At 42.7% G+C, this 17,533-nt stretch overlaps 1 protein-coding gene across 1 annotated transcript; it reads right to left on the bottom strand.

Moving 5' to 3' along the window:
- Positions 1-8,461: 8,461 nt before the first annotated feature.
- On the bottom strand, positions 8,462-16,464 carry CDX4 (caudal type homeobox 4; the record flags this gene model as incomplete). The annotated part of the gene is made up of 3 exons (XM_079727108.1): positions 8,462-8,668; positions 9,829-9,974; positions 15,966-16,464. 3 exons carry the CDS (start codon positions 16,462-16,464, stop codon positions 8,462-8,464), a joined length of 852 nt encoding a protein of 283 aa, XP_079583234.1.
- Between the last annotated feature and the right edge of the window lie 1,069 nt (positions 16,465-17,533).

Here is a 17,533-nt window from a genome sequence, read left to right as displayed (position 1 = left end):
TTACTCGAAATGTTTCCTGTTTCTTTAGGTGGGATTGTATTGCTATAAACTTTACCCTTAGAACTGCTTTTGCTGCGTCCCATAGGTTTTGGGTCGTCGTGTCTCCATTGTCATTTGTTTCTAGGTATTTTTTAATTTCCTCTTTGATTTCTTCAGTGATCACTTCGTTATTAAGTAGTGTATTGTTTAGCCTCCATGTGTTTGTACTTTTTAGAGATCTTTTCCTGTAATTGATGTCTAGTCTCATAGCATTGTTGTCGGAAAAGATACTTGATACAATTTCAATTTTCTTAAATTTACCAAGGCTTGATTTGTGACCCAAGATAGGATCTATCCTGGAGAATGTTCCATGAGCACTTGAGAAAAATGTGTATTCTGTTGTTTTTGGATGGAATGTCCTATAAATATCAACTAAGTCCATCTTGTTTAATGTATCATTTAAAGCTTGTGTTTCCTTATTGAATTTCATTTTGAATGATCTGTCCATTGGTGAAAGTGGGGTGTTAAAGTCCCCTACTATGATTGTGTTACTGTCGATTTCCCCTTTTATGGCTGTTATTATTTGCCTTTTGTATTGAGGTGCTCCTATATTGGGTGCATAAATATTTACAATTGTTATATCTTCTTCTTGGATCGATCCCTTTATCGTTATGTAGTGTCCTTCTTTGTCTCTTCTAATAGTCTTTATTTTAAAGTCTATTTTGTCTGATATAAGAATTGCTACTCCAGCTTTCTTTTGATTTCCATTTGCATGGAATATCTTTTTCCATCCCCTTACTTTCAATCTGTATGTGTCTCTAGGTCTGAAGTGGGTCTCTTGTAGACAGCATATAGATGGGTCTTGTTTTTGTATCCATTCAGCCACTCTGTGTCTTTTGATGGGAGCATTTAGTCCATTTACCTTTAAGGAAATTATTGATATGTATGTTCCTATTCCCATTTCCTTAATTGCTTTGGGTTCGTTATTGTAGGTATATTCCTTCTGCTGTGTTTCTTGCCTAGAGAAGTTCCTTTAGCATTTGTTGTAAAGCTGGTTTGGTGGTGCTGAACTCTCTCAGCTTTTGCTTGTCTGTAAACGTTTTAATTTCTCCATCAAATCTGAATGAGATCCTTGCTGGGTAGAGTAATCTTGGTTGCAGGTTTCTCTCCTTCATCACTTTAATTATGTCCTGCCACTCCCTTCTGGCTTGTAGAGTTTCTGCTGAGAGATCAGCTGTTAACCTGATGGGGATTCCCTTGTGTGTTATTTGTTGTTTTTCCTTTGCTGCTTTTAATATGATTTCTTTGTGTTTAATTTTTGAGAGTTTGATTAATATGTGTCTTGGCGTATTTCTCCTTGGATTTATTCTGTATGGGACTCTCTGTGCCTCCTGGACTTGATTAACTATTTCCTTTCCCATATTAGGGAAGTTTTCAACTATAATCTCTTCAAATATTTTCTCAGTCCCTTTCTTTTTCTCTTCTTCTTCTGGAACCCCTATAATTCAAATGTTGGTGCATTTAATGTTGTCCCAGAGGTCTCTGAGACTCTCCTCTGTTCTTTTCATTCTTGTTTCTTTATTTTGCTCTGCAGCAGTTATTTCCTCTATTTTATCTTCCACCTCACTTATCCGTTCTTCTGCCTCAGTTATTCTGCTATTGATCCCATCTAGAGTATTTTTCATTTCATTTATTGTGTTTTTAATCGATGCTTGATTCATCTTTAGTTCTTCTAGGTCCTTGTTAACTGTTTCTTGCATTTTGTCTATTCTATTTCCAAGATTTTGGATCTTGGAAATAGAATCTTGGATCAGCTTTACTATCATTATTCTGAATTCTTTTTCAGGTAGACTGCCTATTACCTCTTCATTTGTTAGGTCTGGTAGGTTTTTATCTTGCTCCTTCACCTGCTGTGTGTTTTTCTGTCTTCTCATTTTGCTTATGTTACTGTGTTTGGGGTTTCCTTTTTGCAGGCTGCAGTTTCGTAGTTCCCGTTGTTTTTGGTGTCTGTCCCCAGTGGCTAAGGTTGTTTCAGTAGGTTGTGTAGGCTTCCTGGTGGGGGGGACTAGTGCCTGTGTTCTGGTGGTTGAGGCTCGATCTTGTCTTTCTGGTGGACAGGTCCACGTCTGGTGGTGTGTTTTGGGGTGCCTGTGGCCTTATTATGTTTTTAGGCAGCCTCTCTGCTAATGGGTGGTGTTGTGTTCCTTTCTTGCTAGTTGCTTGGCAGAGGGTGACCAGCACTGTAGCTTGCTGGTCGTTGAGTGAAGCTGGGTGCTGGTGTTGAGATGGAGATCTCTGGGAGATTTTCGCTGCTTGATATTATGTGGAGCTGGGAGGTCTCTTGTGGACCCGTGTCCTGAAGTTGGCTCTCCCACTTCAGAGGCACAGCACTGACTCCTGGCTGCAGCACCAAGAGCCTTTCATCCACCCGGCTCAGAATAACAGGGAGAAAAAGTAGAAAGAAAGAATTAGTAGAAGAAAGAAAGAGAGAGGGAAAGAAAGGAAGAAGGGAAGAAAGGAAGGAAGGAAGGAAGAAAGAAAGAAAGGAGGGAGGGAGGAAGGAAGGATGGAAAGAAAGAAGGAAAGAAAGGAGGGAGGGAGGGAGGAATGAAAGCAAAAGGAAGAGTGAATGGAAGAAGGGAGGGAGGGAGGGAGCACGGAAAGAAAGAAATAAAGACAAGAGGGAGGGAGGGAGGAAGGAAAGAAAAAGAAAGTGGAAAGAAGAAGGGTGGGAGGGAGGGAGGAAAGAAAAAGAACGAAGGAAAGGAGGAGCGGAGGGAGGGAGAGAGGAAGGGAAGGTAGGAAAAAAAGAAAGAGCAGGTAAAGTAAAATAGAATGAAGTATGAAATATAGTAGCGTTATTAAAATTAAAAAGTAATTATTGAAAAAAAACACGGACCGATAGAACCCTGGGAGATATGGTGGAAGCAAAGCTATACAGAGAGAATCTTACACAGAAGATTACACATACACGTTCACAGAAAGAGAGCAGGGGGAAAAATCAAAAATCTTGCTCTCCAAGTCCACCTCCTCAATTTGGGATAATTCGTTGTAAAAAGAGGAAAAAGGCGAGAAGGCTGAAATCTTGCTAAGTCCACTTCCTTAATTTGGGATAATTCGTTGTAAAAAGAGGAAAAAGGGGGGAAAGTCTTAAATCTTGTCCTCAAAGTCCACTTCCTCAATTTGGGATGATTCGCTGTCCATTCATGCACTCCACAGACGCAGGGCACATCAAATGGACCGTGGAGCTTTAATCCGCTGCCTCCGAGGCTGCACAGACAGATTTCCCTGTCTCTGCTCTCACAACTCCCGGGTCTCAGCCTTGGACCTGGCCCCGCCTCCGCGCGTAGGTCGCCGGAGGGCGTCCGTTCTTCGCTCAGACAGGACGGGTTTAAAGGAGCCGCTGATTCGGTGGCTCTGGCTCACTCAGGCAGAGGGGAGGGAGGGGCGTGCAGTGTGGGGCGGGCCTGCGGCGGCAGAGGCCAGCGTGACGTTGCAGCAGCCCGTGGCGCTCCGTGCGCTTTCCCGGGAAAGCCGTCCCCGTGTCCCGGGGTGCACAGGCCCCCCGGAAGGCGGGGCGGACAGTGACCTGCGCTCGCACACAGGCCCCGCGGTGGCGGTGGCGGCGGCGGCGGCGGCGGCGGCAGCAGCAGCAGCCCCAGCGTCCCACGCCCGTCTCCGAGGTCCGCGCCTTACCCGCGGCTCGCGCCTGTCTCCGGCGCTTCCCCAAGCAGCCCTCTTAATGCCCTCTCCTCGCGCACCAGGAAACAAAAGGGAAAAAAGTTTCTTGCCTCTTCGGTAGCTCCAGACCCTTTCCCCGGACTCCCTCCGGGCTAGCCGTGTTGCACTAACCCCTTCAGGCTCTCTTCTTGCCGCCAGCCCCAGTCCTCTCCCTGCGCTCCGACTGAAAGCCGATACCCGAGCCTCAGCTCCCAGCCCCGCCCGCCCCGGCGGCTGAGCAGACAAGCCTCTCGGGCTGGTGTGTGCCTGAGGGCACCGATCCTCTGTGCCAGAATCTCTCCGCTTTGCCCTCCGCACCCCTGTTGCTGTGCTCTCCTCCGCTACTCCGAAGCTTTCCCCCTCCGCCACCTGCAGTCTCCCCCGGCGAAGGGGCTTGTAGTGTGTAGAAACCTTCCCTCCTTCACAGCTCCCTCCCACTGGTGCAGGTCCCATCCCTATCCTATTGTCTCTGTTTATTCTTTTTTTCTTTTGCCCTACCCAGGTATGTGGGGAGTTTCTTGCCTTTTGGGGAGTCTGAGGTCTTCTGTCAGCGTTCAGTAGGTGTTCTGTAGGAGTTGTTCCACGTGTAGATGAATTTCTGATGTATCTGTGGGGAGGAAGGTGATCTCCGCGTCTTACTCTTCCGCCATCTTCCTCCGGGTCCCCTAGTTCTTTGTTAAAGTTCTCTTTGTGTTCATCTATTATTTGCCTGAGTTCACTTAGCATTTTTATGACTATTGCTTTGAAGTATTTTTCAGGTAAATTATTTTCCTCTGTTACATTAGGGTTTTTTTCCTGAGCTTTTATCTTGTTCTTTCATTTGAAACCTATTTCTCTGTTTTCTCATTTTATTTGTTTTTCTGTTTGTCGCTATGAAATTAGGTGAAATAGTTACCTATTCTGGTCTTAAAGGCATATCTTTGTGTGGAGGCATCCCTGTGCAGTCTACAAGTGCCTAGTGGCTTATTGGGAGAGCTGGATTTTAGGTGAGCATGGGCTACATCTTCTCCCTGGGTACACTGGCCTTAGTAGGAGATAGGGCTGGAATCAGAGGGGCCAGAGACAGAGCCAAGTGTGAATTGGGGATTCCTCTAGGCTCAGTGGTGGTCACTGCCATATTGGAGTTGTGGCTGGGGCCTGAAGGCTTAGGTTTCACTTTTTCCCTGGTGTGTGTCTTTGTTAGAGGCAGTGTTGGGGCCAGAGGGGTGGGAGCCACACTACTGAGCAGTCTCTGCTCCTTCCCTAGTGTATGTGCACACTGGCAATGGCAGTCTCCACCCTAGCTAGGGGCAAGGCTCTGGCCCAAGCTGGCTCTGCTCCTTCCCCAGTGAGTGCATGTGCATTGGCAATAGTGGCCTCCATCTTAGCAGGGAGAAGTGCTAAAGCAGGAGGGGCTGGAGTGGTAGCCTGGTGCAGGCTGTGAGGCATGCTGAGGCAGTTCTGGCAGGCTTGCAAGAGCACCAGACAGCTTTTCAATCTATGATATTCATGGTGAGACTGGGAGCCAGCAAATCTGTGTGTGTTCTTCAAGAGTGGAGTCCTGGTTTCTTACATCTTTCCATTATGCCCCACTGGTTTTCAAACCAGATAATGGAGCTTGATTTCCCAGTGTTGGACCCTAGGGCTGGGATGCCTAATATGTGACTTAAACCCCTTGCTCCCCAGGGAGGATCCTGAGCCTTCTGGGTCACCCACTAGTGATGTAGGTCCCGACTAACACACTTCTCCTCCCTTCCTACCAGACTCTGTGTGGATCTTTCATTACAGCCTTGGTTGTAGAAGAGCCGCTCTTCTAGTCTTCAGGTTATTCTCCGTGAGAGTTGCTGTTTATGTAGTTGTAGTTTTAATGTGTTTGTGGGGGGAGGTGAGCTCAGGGTCTTTCTACTCTGCTATCTTGATCCCATCTCTGACCAGTGCTTCTTTTTCTATAAGATATGAATAGCTACTTTTACTACCAACTCACAATATTGGTCCTGAAAGAACACAATATGGGACTTATTTGCCTTGAGTTGACACTCATACTTCAAGATTCAATGTCCACATATCTTGGCCTCTCCCTACCCTCCAAACCCATCCTCGTTTTATGAGAGACTCACTGACGATCAATTATTGGTGTCCCTCCTCAATAGCACACTCAGACGTGAGTATACAAGAAAGTGATCCCCACCTGGGGGCTGAATCTAGGTTATCTAAGGTGACTATCTCCATAGACTATCTATCTCCTCTAGTGAGTTCCTCCCTTCTGTATTGTTATTACAGTTGCAACCACTCTGTTGTACTCGTTTGCAGCTTTCTTAAGGCATAGCTGACATATGAGAAACTGCATATATTTGAAGTATAAAAGTTGATTTTTGACATATGTATACACTCATGAAACCATCACCAGAATTAAGATAATAAACATGTCTACCACCCTCCCACACACACACCAATATTCCTCATACCCTGTTATAATATATCACTCCCTCCCACCACCCAACTCCCTTGCTATCTCCTCTTGCCCTTCTTGACTTGGTTTGGTAATGTTAAAGTGTTCCAACCCAGGAAAGCAGCTAGATTCTCTGCATCTGAGCCAAGAGTAGAAGACACCCCTTGGGCCTTGCTTCCTTCCTCCTTTGTAAAGAAGTCAGACCCTCCCAAAGACTTATGTTTGCAGCTGTACACAAACAACTCTAAGACTAGATCAAAGGCCTTAAGTAAGGAACTAGGAGATTGAAGCACTTATATAAATTGCAAGTAGGATCTAAAGTTGCAAATTACTTGAAGATAAACTAAAGAAAGATTTGTGGTGAAAGCATGTTTCTTAAGGAAACTTCTATTATAAAATAGCATACATGAAAGTAGCATACATACTTTTCATAGCATGAAAAGTAATGAAAAGAAGAAAATCTGCATAATCCCACTACCCTAGCTGAACACTGTCAGTCATTTGGCATGTTTTCATTCCTGACTCTTCCCCCAACCAGAAAAAAAAAATTTTTATTGAAACCTACTTTGAATGCAACTTTTGAGTTTTTGTGTTTAACTTTTTCTCTATACACCTCCAGCACACACCATCATAATAAAACCATAAAAGCATGGGGTATATATTTTTCTCAGGTCTCAGAGAAAGAATCAACATGTCTTCTTAGAGGACGTAGCTGCAATATGAGGCTAAGAACAAAAGCTCTATATTGTGGTTCTGCTAGCAGGTTCTAGAGAATTAGAATCTATAAAAATAGAGAAATGTTTCTTCTCTGTGGAACAAAAGTTTAAAGCAGGAAAGAACAACCCCCAGGGAAATCCAACTGCTATAGCCAAAAGTATACATTTTTTTGGGGGTATTATGGATGAGAAGCTAACTTTTGAGTGTACTTTGAGTGTACATAGACAAGTACACTCAGAAGTTAGCTTCCTCATCCTTATAATTCCCACTTTCCCTTTACTAGTTTGGAAGGGCTTATTTAATGCTGATTTTCTATGTTCAGCAATCCAGATGGCCTGTTGACCAGTTAACATGTAGTCCACCCCATATTTATTGGAAGCAGTGAAATGGAATAGACACCCTCTTTCTGAGATATTCATAAGGAGAGGGAGGATAGATTTCTTACCCCCAACCCAAGAACAGGTAGTTATGCTCAAGATTCTATTTTCTTAAGAACTTCAAAGATGTGTTTTGAAAAGGAAAGGAAAGTTGTGCTCTGATCCTTTGCCTACTTTAATCAAAATTTCTTTTAAACCATCTTAATTTTAAATGATTCAGAGTTCATCCTCTGGCCACTTTAATATGCAAACAGTGAACTGGACCAACACCACAAACTCCAGGCAACTCCATTCACTGCAGCCTAAGTTGTGTGTTTGTAACCTGTAAACTGCAGTTTCTTGGGCCGCACTGCACTGACATAATATAATGTAGGTAAAATTGAACAGATTGAAGATGATGGCAATTAGAGAAGCTATAGAACATACATTGTCCTTGTGCTCATGTTCAATCTGACTGCTGTTTCACACTCTAACAGTAAATAGAGTGGAGAGACAGAAGAGGGGAAGGGTTTATTCTGTGTGTTGGAAATCTGCCCTTTCTAATGATTCAACCAAGCTGGCCTGTATTATTCTAGTCTGATTTCATTGTTTTGGCAAGATTTGAAACTGACACTGCAGTTTGGAAGTTCTGAGATAATTGATGCCAGACAAGTATCACCAAGGGACGAAAACTTTTTTAAAATTTATTATTTTTATTAACAAGTGACTATGGATTCAGAATCACCTCCTGATGTTTTTAAAAACATTTGTCTTGTTATGAAAACGCTGTTAGCTTTTGAATTAAACACATGAAAGTTTAGCTAGAGATAGATAAATTTCTGCTTAACCTTTTCCCCAGCCCCAAAAGATAGCATCAAAAGGCACACCCAAGCATCAAATGACAAACACAAGTATACATACACAAATGTGCATCCTGGCAGAACTGTTTTTTACAGCCTGTTCACAGGCAAATTTCTGAAGTTGTGAACAGAGTTCAAGGGCTCACAAATGTAGCTTTTAATTATACAGCTTATCACCAAGCTCCCTGAGTGACTGACATAGCATAGCACACAACAGTTTTCTGGGGATAGTTCCTAACAGTAAGTGACCCTTGAATTATCTTCAACCCATGGCGCATCCACTTGTTCTGAATACTGCCTTACAAGGAATTACATAATGTTGCAACTCCCCTGCTGATATCTTAGAGACCAAAAAGACAATGCTAAAGGAAAGGCACTTTCCATTTCTCTTTGCCTTTCTTTCATTCAGAGACTATGACCTGAGGTATCTCAATAGGCTGAAATCCATGGACAGCAGATGGGGTGGTGAAAAAAGTGTTAGGTAGTTCCCCAGGGCTGATGGAGCCAGAGTCACTTTGCACTGAGCCTCCACTGTTCTCAAACTGGGATATTTTCTTTTTGATCATCTTTCTCTCCTTGGCTCTGCGATTCTGAAACCAGATTTTCACCTGAAACACAAAATGCTTTGGATTTAATGGGGCAACATACTGAATGCACTTTTCAGTCATTGCTGATATTGTTCAGGGACTCTAGTATTTACAAAGTCCTTTCACATGCATCGCTTAACTGAGCCTCACAATGACCTTGTGAAGTATGCCCATTTAACAACAGGTTTAAAAAAGGCTGAGACTCAGAGAGGGAAAGTATCTTGCATGAGATGAAACTGAAGTCAAGTCCAGGGCCTCAGACTCTGAATGCAGTGCTCTTTATATTATACCTCACCCACCATCTCTGTTGCGCAGGTAGAAATAAATAATGATAGAATGGCAGATGCTGAGCCATGGTGATAAAAAGGGAGGGATTTAAATAGCAAAGGTGATTATGATCTGTCATTAAATGAAGTAAGGTTGTTAGAACAGAACTGGGTGAACAAGGGTGATGAAATACTATATCTCTTGCTGTCATACCAATATGCCTTCATAAATGGTTGAAATGCAGGCTTCTTGGGATACAGCAATACATTAATGGACTTTACAGTTCTAGAATCTTACAATTCCCAGGTTTACTCCTAGATCTAATTTAAAAAAAAATCAGGTAGTTATGTAATGTCAAAATCTGGGCGAGTGGAAACCACTGATTCTTGCCATGATTTAATCTTTACTAAGTATCCACAGTAAGCTAAATTTGAGGCAGGAATCATAGGATTACATAGACCACAGAAAATTAAATTCCTACCCTGAGTAATAGAAAAACTTGCTTCAGGTGGCAGCATTGGTGTTCATTTACTGTTACAGTTTGACTGATATGAACCAGATAATTGCCATGATTGACAGGTTTCCACTTCACACATTGATTATGACTACTTAGGGAACCATATCAAGGTTTTGCCCTGACTGATCAATTGTATGGGAGTTTTAATCCTTCTCTTCCCCCTACGTCCCCACCCCTTGCTTTCACACCTACACAGTGCCCACCACGTTCAATTATTAATAAACCCATCAACCAACAGTACTAAACTAGGTGGTCCAGTAGGATGAATGTGGGCTTTAGGAGAGCTCTGAGAATGGCTTGGTCTTTATTTTGCTTCCACTCTTACTTACAGACTTCCCTAAAACCTCAGCCTATTGAAATGCTTATATGAAACGTGTTAGATGTACTTCTGGTGTACCTGTCTCTCAGAAAGGCCCAAGTTGACTGCCAGCTCTGATTTTCTCCGAATGGTGATGTATCTATTGCAGTGGAATTCCTTCTCCAGCTCCAACCTTTGATGATCTGTGTAAACCACACGATACTTTTCTTTTGTCCTGGTTTTCCCTGTTAGGAGAGAAAGCAGTGCATTTAATCATATTTTGCTTCTTTGGAGATTGTTTTGGTTGGAGGAATCATAAACATTGTTCCTACCCTTAGCTATTACTTTCAAATATAAAACAAGTACATTTTTTAAACCAAATATGTCATAAGTCCATTTCTCCATTAATTACTTTGTCATCTGTGGCTATTATATATATATATATATATATATATATATATATATATATATATATATTCAACACACCTATCACACCACCATTGACATACTGTTACACCAAAGCATTTTAAAGCAAACAGTTAAGCCATGATTTTCATTCCCTTCACACTAACATATGGGAACAGCATTGTCATTTTCAGTAGTAGCAACATTCATTATACATGCACTTCCTTTTATACTGATATTTTATGCAGTTCATTTATATTGTTTCCTATTGAACCTCTCACTTACTCTTTCAAATTATGCAGAATGTGTCTTATCCCCATTTTGCAGATAAGGAACCTGAGGCTCAGTGTAGGTAAGTAAGTGGCTTTGTGCTCGTGGGCTGAGGAGTGGGAACCCAAACACATACCCTTGGCTCCTAGTCCGGTGTGCCAAATGTTATTCCTGATTTAAACATGCTGGACAGCATAAGAATGGCCCAAGTGAGGCAAGCTGTTTTGTGACCTGACATTCTAATTACATATACATTCTAGAATTTCATTTGGATAGTAATTTAAAAAGAAAACCTCTATTGTCACTTAGATTCTGTTCTAAGATAGCTCCTATTACTTATCAGAAAAAATAGTTTAGTTTTCTGGGGAGAGTCTTAAACAAATTTTTATTCCCAAGTGGATAATGAATGGGGGAAATAGGGGGTGTTGACTTTAGCAGAATAAAATGGGTATTCTAGTATTCTTTGAAAGGATATACAAACATTTGCTTTGTGTTAAAACGTTTAACTAATTTCTCATGCCCTCCTTCAAATAGAGTTTTATTCCTCCTTTCAAATTTTCCAAAGGTGATTAGGAAGTTTCTCTTTCTTTTCCATTTTTCTAACCCCCTCCAGGATCTTCCTCCTTTTCTCTATGGCTTTTGGCAAACTCCTTCTGATCTTCCCTGGTTGTTTTTGATGTGAAGTTTTGGGGAGCGATCTGTAAGACAAAGGTTTCTTTAAAGTGTTTCCCTAAACTCCATTGAGGTGTTAAGATGCAGCACAAGCTTAACAAAGGAGCTACATAGCATCAGATCCCATCCTGAACCCTCTTTACATTCAGGAACACCAGCAAATTGGTTTGGAATTTACAAGCCCTAAACAAATGTCAGACACCCTTTCATCTCCAGGAAAGAAAAAAAAAAAAGGGACATGGATGTAGAAACAAATTCTAGATGAGAGATATGTTTTAGGATTAACTCATGGACTAAAGAACTAAACAAAACTTTCCCTCTTAAAAATGGAAAGCGATGAATTCCAGTCGATCTGTCTCAAAGGCTCAAATTTTAAGCTGGTTTTCTTTTTTGTTTGTTTGTTTGTTTTTGCTGTCAAGTTTTTTAATTGAAGTATAGTTGATTTACAATATTGTGTTAGTTTCATTTGCAGCAACATGGAAAGACCAAGGGAATATTATGTTTAGTGAAATAAGTCAGACAGAGAAAGACAAATACTGTATGACATCACTTACATGTGGACTCTAAAATATAATAGAAATGAATGTATATGCAAAACAGAAACAGACTCACAGATACAGAAAACAAACTTGAGTTGATTTTCTGAATTTAGGAAACCAAAGGTCTGGCATTTGGTATGTTACAAAGGCAGAATGTATATTTGAAGTCACAGTGAAAACATTGAGGTTTAATTTATTTCCAGAACCTCAAATCTTAGAATCAAAATATATCTTTGAAGAGATGTTCCCTAAAACCCTTTCTAATCCCAAAGTGACTAAGTGTTTAAATTCTAACTTGAGGCAGAAGTTAAAATTCAACTTGTGTGTGTCTGTTTTCCGCTCTTTGATAATCAGTAAATATAACCAGACTTCAAGAACTCTGGAAGGTTGCAGTCCTTCCCCACCCCCATTGGTCATAAATTCCCCTCTTGCAGTTTTTTCTGAGGACAATAAAGTCAAGACCAGGCCTCTTTATTTGCCATGAAAATCCTCACCCTTTCCGGCAATATAACCCCTGAAGAAAGGAGGAATGAGGAAGAGCCAAGCTGCATATCAAAGCCATGCAAAGTGTTAAAAAGAGTCTGTTGCCCCAATCTGACAGATAAGACCTCAAACCTCAAGAAGACATAGATCAGGGGGAAATATTGACTGCACATTTAACAAAGAGAAATGAATTCCTGTTTCCTGGTGCTCCTCTTGTGTCCCTGCTCCCAAACTGTCTTCTTTCCACCCCTTTCATTACCTCTTCCCTTAAATGATGAAATCTGATTGAATGGGTTTTGGACATTTTTCTAGTAGAGCATAATGCCATATTTCCATACTAAAACATCAACAAAGCACTAAGAGCACTAGCTTTTATTGTTCAAGCTATTCTCTTCTCCCAGAGACTACAACATTTCTGAGGGTGAGGGATCCCCTTCTCTGGCACTATTGTGGGTTAATTTAGGAAAGTAACAAACCGTAAGTTGTATAACAGGGCTGCTTCATAGCCCTGTGGTGGGGATTTCACTGCCTCCCCCTGCCTAAAGCCTTGGACAAACCTCTGTAGTTCCCACTACCTAGAAGACAGTATCCCTACAGAGTTTGCAAACACATGTCATTATATATGATGACTTATCATCACCCTAAATGTGCTCATTTGAGAGACTGGCTGTGAAAGCACTGTTAGGCAGAAAAGCACTCTCCAAACCTAGGGGTTATGATGATGATGACAGTGAGGGTAAAGAGGATGGAAACCAATCTCTTTCTTTAGGGAGTAGAGTGTAATTGACACCATCATAATGACTTTCCATCTGATGGTAGTCTTTTGCTGCTTTTAGTTAAAAATTGCATCCAAATTCATTCATAAAAATTGTCCAATTAAATGATCAAAACAAAGAAAGATAATGATAAGCTTCAGGAATTATTAAGTAACTCATTTTCTGAAGGGTCCTACCTGAATAAAATCTTTTAAGTATAACTTCCTCAGTGTTTTGTATTTTGTCCAGTGGGTTAATCATAATTATTCAAAGTCACTTCCTTCTCTCCTCTTCTTTCCCACACCTAAAAAGAAAGCCCCCTCCAGCCCTGCTTAGGTTACCACCTTGCCAATACTCATACATGGTTACAACTCTGGGTAAAAATAAAGCAAAAAATGAAAAAATTCCTAGCTGTAATGCACTGACAATATTTAAAATATGAAAATACTGAACTTTTCCCAGAATCTTTCTATCAGCTTCCTTTCCATATAATTTTTAAAACCAGAAGTGTATTGGAACAGAATACTTAGGGAACAAAGTTGAAATAAAAATATTTCATTTTTAAATGAAATCACTTAGTGGACATTCATTTATTCTGTATGTCAGTCCCCTTTCTCTCATTTGAAAATCAAATGTGACAATAATCACTATGAAATGTTTTCCAATTGTCCCCTAATATGTGTATTTTTGTTTCTTTAACTTAAGGTTATTTTAAAAACATTCGTCAGTGATGGAAAGAGCTTTCATTTGATTACCATAATCAGGGAGGGGTTACTTCAATTTTGTAATTCATCTATTTTCTTCTCAGCCATAAGTCAAATGTCCTACAATACTACAGAGTGAAGTAGAAAATTTAGGAGAATCTGACTTATTCATTCATTTAACAAATATTTGTTTAACACTCACCATGTACTAAGCATACAAATGGGTGTCTTTTTGTTTGGAGTGATACAAAGAGGTGATCAACTTAATTTTTTTGTGGGGTTCATAACCTGAGATCCGTGGAAGGGCTTCAGTGGATCCATGAATCTCCCAAAATTATTCAAAAAATGACATGTGTGTGTGCATGTGCATTTGTGCCTTTGTGCATTTTTCTAGGGAGAGGGTCCATACTTTTCATCACATTCTTAAGTTGTTGCTATATGCACCTTAGGCTACAAGAATATAATAAAGGGGTACTTTTATAAGACATTAAAATGAAATGGAGATTGAATTTAATAAAGCCCCATCTATAGGATAGGCTGCCAGAAGTCAATGGGGTACCAAAATCATTCAATTTAGAATTTCTCATAGAAGTTGGAGAGAAAATCTTGTGAAGGTGGCATTGTACACCCAGGTTTCAAGAGTTAGCTGATGATGAAGACACCACAGAGCAATTTAGAGCCCCTTTCTAAACTTACCCAAAAGAGAGAATCTGACAAATGCAAATGAAAGACTTTTAAGCAGAGAAACCCATCATATTTTCTCTAATAAACAGAAAATTCATGACTCAAGATAATTTATTTTATCTTGTCCTTTTCTTCTCATTGTTCTCTCTTCCAAACAACATACTAGTGACTTTCCTCTTCTAAAGTATTTCAAAACATAATCCTGAACTGGGAGCAGCTACTTTTCTGGCTTTTGTGTCTTTTGCTGATGGTTAGGGCTTAGTGAATAGATGTTAATTACAACCCTAAGATTAGATATAATAACAGACCTGGGAATACGACACCCTAACCTCATTTTCTATTCTCTTTAGCCAGCCAACTCACTCTTACTTCAAAAAGCAATATGCAGACTTACTTCCAAACATTCTAAAGCTAAGTATTTAAGCTCAACTCTTAATTTGGGATTGCTACCCCAGTAATGTCCTAATCAACTGGAACTATCTCCTCTGGGCTGAGTCCTCTTAACGGTGAAAGTTGGTCCCATCCCACCCTCCTGCTTTTACTTTTTTTAGGGAGAGAAAAAGGGCAGAACTGTGAGCAGAAGCATAATCATTGTGGACAAATGCTGTTGAAATGTCATTTCTTCCCCAGAGGGATGAAAGTGATAGAGCTGAATTTTACTAATTTTCTCTAATGACAGGGAGCGATAGGTTGGAATAATAAGAATGTGATAAAAGAACAACTATAGCTGAAAACAAACATCTCCCCGCCTCCCTCCTCCACCCCCTGTCCAAGATTAAAGCAGAGTACCCACTTCCCCCGCCCCTGGCTCCCAGTAGCCGCCCACCGGCTTGCTGGCAGGAGCGTGGGTAGGCATTAGGCTGGGATCTCTGGGCTTTCTTATGTGTGGTGACAAGCCTGCATCCAGCCCCTGCACCTCGAAACGCCTGCCTGACTCTTAGGAGGGCTTTAATCACTTTAATCTTATTGATGTTGGGACTGATATTCGTGCACGCCCAGGGGATGTTAGGGTTGAGTAGCTTATTATGTCCCAGTGGTGTGCTGTAGCTTTCTCACAGCCTCTATGCTTCTATTGGTGGAAGGGAAGTTGTAAGAAGGCATTGGGTTTGAATCCAGCTTGCCTATGCCAGCTTGGGCGAAAGAAGCTGGAGCTTCCTTGAGAGTCCAGGGTGACCAGGTTGCTTTGCCACTGGGGCCTTCGTGGCTAAACTGGAGGGTCTGTTGCCAACCAAGCATCATGAACCTAAGTTGAGAACCACCAGCTTTGAGGGGGAAGCCGACCTGCCCAGATGGGGAAGGGTTTGAAATGGAACGGGCAAGCAGCAGTGATTGAGCACAGGGGAACGTGGCTGTCCTCTCCTCATTCACCCACTCATCTTCCCCGTGCATCTGTTTTCCCATCTGGGCAACTGCAGGGTTGGATCTTGACCCTTGTGGATCAACATGCTCATTGTCTGCGCGGTTGCTCCCGTGACTGATCAGAAAATGGTGAAAAAGTCCCCTACGGTCGGCTTAGTTTCAAGCACCATGCTCTGCTTTTGAACAGAGGCACAAGCGAAGGAGGTCACTAATGGGCTGGGGCCCTGGGCAGTAAGACACTCAATGGTCTCCTTAGCTAAGCTGTCCGGGGAGAAGCCTGAGGAGTAGGAGGGCCAGAAGGCCAAGAGAAGTAGATGAGAAGCAAAGGAAGGAAAAGTGTGAGAGCATTGGAATCGATTACTCACCAGTCACCTGCACGGTCTTGCGCATCCACGCATAGGGGCTGTGGCGGCTTCTGTTAGAACTGGCGTCGGCGGTGCAGGCGTCGATGGGGAACAGTGATCCGCCGGCTGGTGTAGGCAGGCTGCTACCGCTGTTTCCACCCGCTGCGGGTTCCAGGTTGCTGTATTCCGGCGAGCCGAAAGCAGTGGGGCTCGAGGTCATGTCGTTCATGGGCACCGTGCCCAATGTACTGGACGGCCCGGGGTACACGCTCCAGTCTTCCCGAGGGGGACTATAGGGTGACCCCCAGGTCCCCAGCGATGGCCCGTGAGGATCCATACCAGGCATATGGGGATACCCCATATAGTGCGCATAAGACGGAGCCGCTGCGAAGTTGGAGGCTGGCATCGGACTCCCACCGTCCCCAGTGGCGCCAGCCCCGGCTGTGCCACCTCCTGCAGGGCTCCTGAGAGTGCCTGAGTACATGCCCGTTTCTTTTTCCAAAAGGCAGCTTCTGTACATAGTGGCTTGGGTATGAGAAGGGAGCTCCCTAAGCCATCCTGAAGTCCCTGTAAGACCCCAACCCGACTTTGAGAAGCAGTTAGGGAACCAGTAGGTTAGGCCGTAGCTGTGCTGCAAGCTCCTCCGCGCCCCTCAGACAACTCCATCGGCGTTTCCTACCCTGACGGTTTCCAGGTGACTGGTAGCCTGGTATAGACGGGCCCCCAATGGCTGGGCTGACGTCAAGGGGCTTTAGGCTTTTACATAGCATTTGCATTCAAATGAACGGCCATTTCACTTTCACAGCGACTTGTTCACTCTACACTCCCTCTCCCAGAGCTCCTGGGCCTTTCTATCTCATCTTTCTCGCTTTTGTCCATCTGGTCCCATAGCACTAATTTTGCGCTTTTGGAGGCAGAAGGGCGCTCCTCCAGAGGTTTCTGAGCAGCTCCCTCCAAAGTGAGATGGAGACGTGTAGAATCAGGGCCAAATCCTGCTCTTTGGTCCTTACCCCGCGGTTTCTTTACGCTGATCTTCCCGCATCCAGTCTGCATCCTTGGTATCCCCTCTGCCCACATTCCCTGGCACGGGTACTCCACATGGCACTGGCCCATGATACCCTTCTCCTCATCGCCCCCTCCACCAGGAGGAGAGCTTTGTTTCTAAGGACAGAGATTCATTTCACAGAGATTCATTTGTAAAACATCCAATTAATCCGGCCTGCCATCTACTGGAATGTAACCTTAGGAAGGCAGAGAGGGATGTTTGTCTCTTGTTCACTGCTCTATCCCCCGTGTCTACAACAGTCCGGCACACAGTAGGCACACAATAAATTGGATGTTCTACAAATATGCACAAATTAAAGAAAGATGAAGAGAGGAGGTTATGAAAAAAGGAAGGAAAGAAGAAGACCCATGTGGGTAGTGGGCTTTTTTATTTCCCTTTCAGTTCACTAGTCTTGCTTGGGTGTCTCTTTCTGCCAGTACCCCAAGGAGTCAAATTCCTGCAGTCTCAAGTCCAGGGCAGCTGAAGCTCCCAACTTTCTTTCACACTTGACGAGACTTCCTTTGTAAAGCTCCAATTGTTGAAA

The sequence above is a fragment of the Hyperoodon ampullatus genome, assembly GCF_949752795.1.
Source record: "Hyperoodon ampullatus genome assembly, chromosome: X".
NCBI classification, from domain to species: domain Eukaryota; kingdom Metazoa; phylum Chordata; class Mammalia; order Artiodactyla; family Ziphiidae; genus Hyperoodon; species Hyperoodon ampullatus.
Note: the sequence above shows the minus strand (reverse complement) of the source record. Positions and strands in the feature narration are given on the sequence as shown.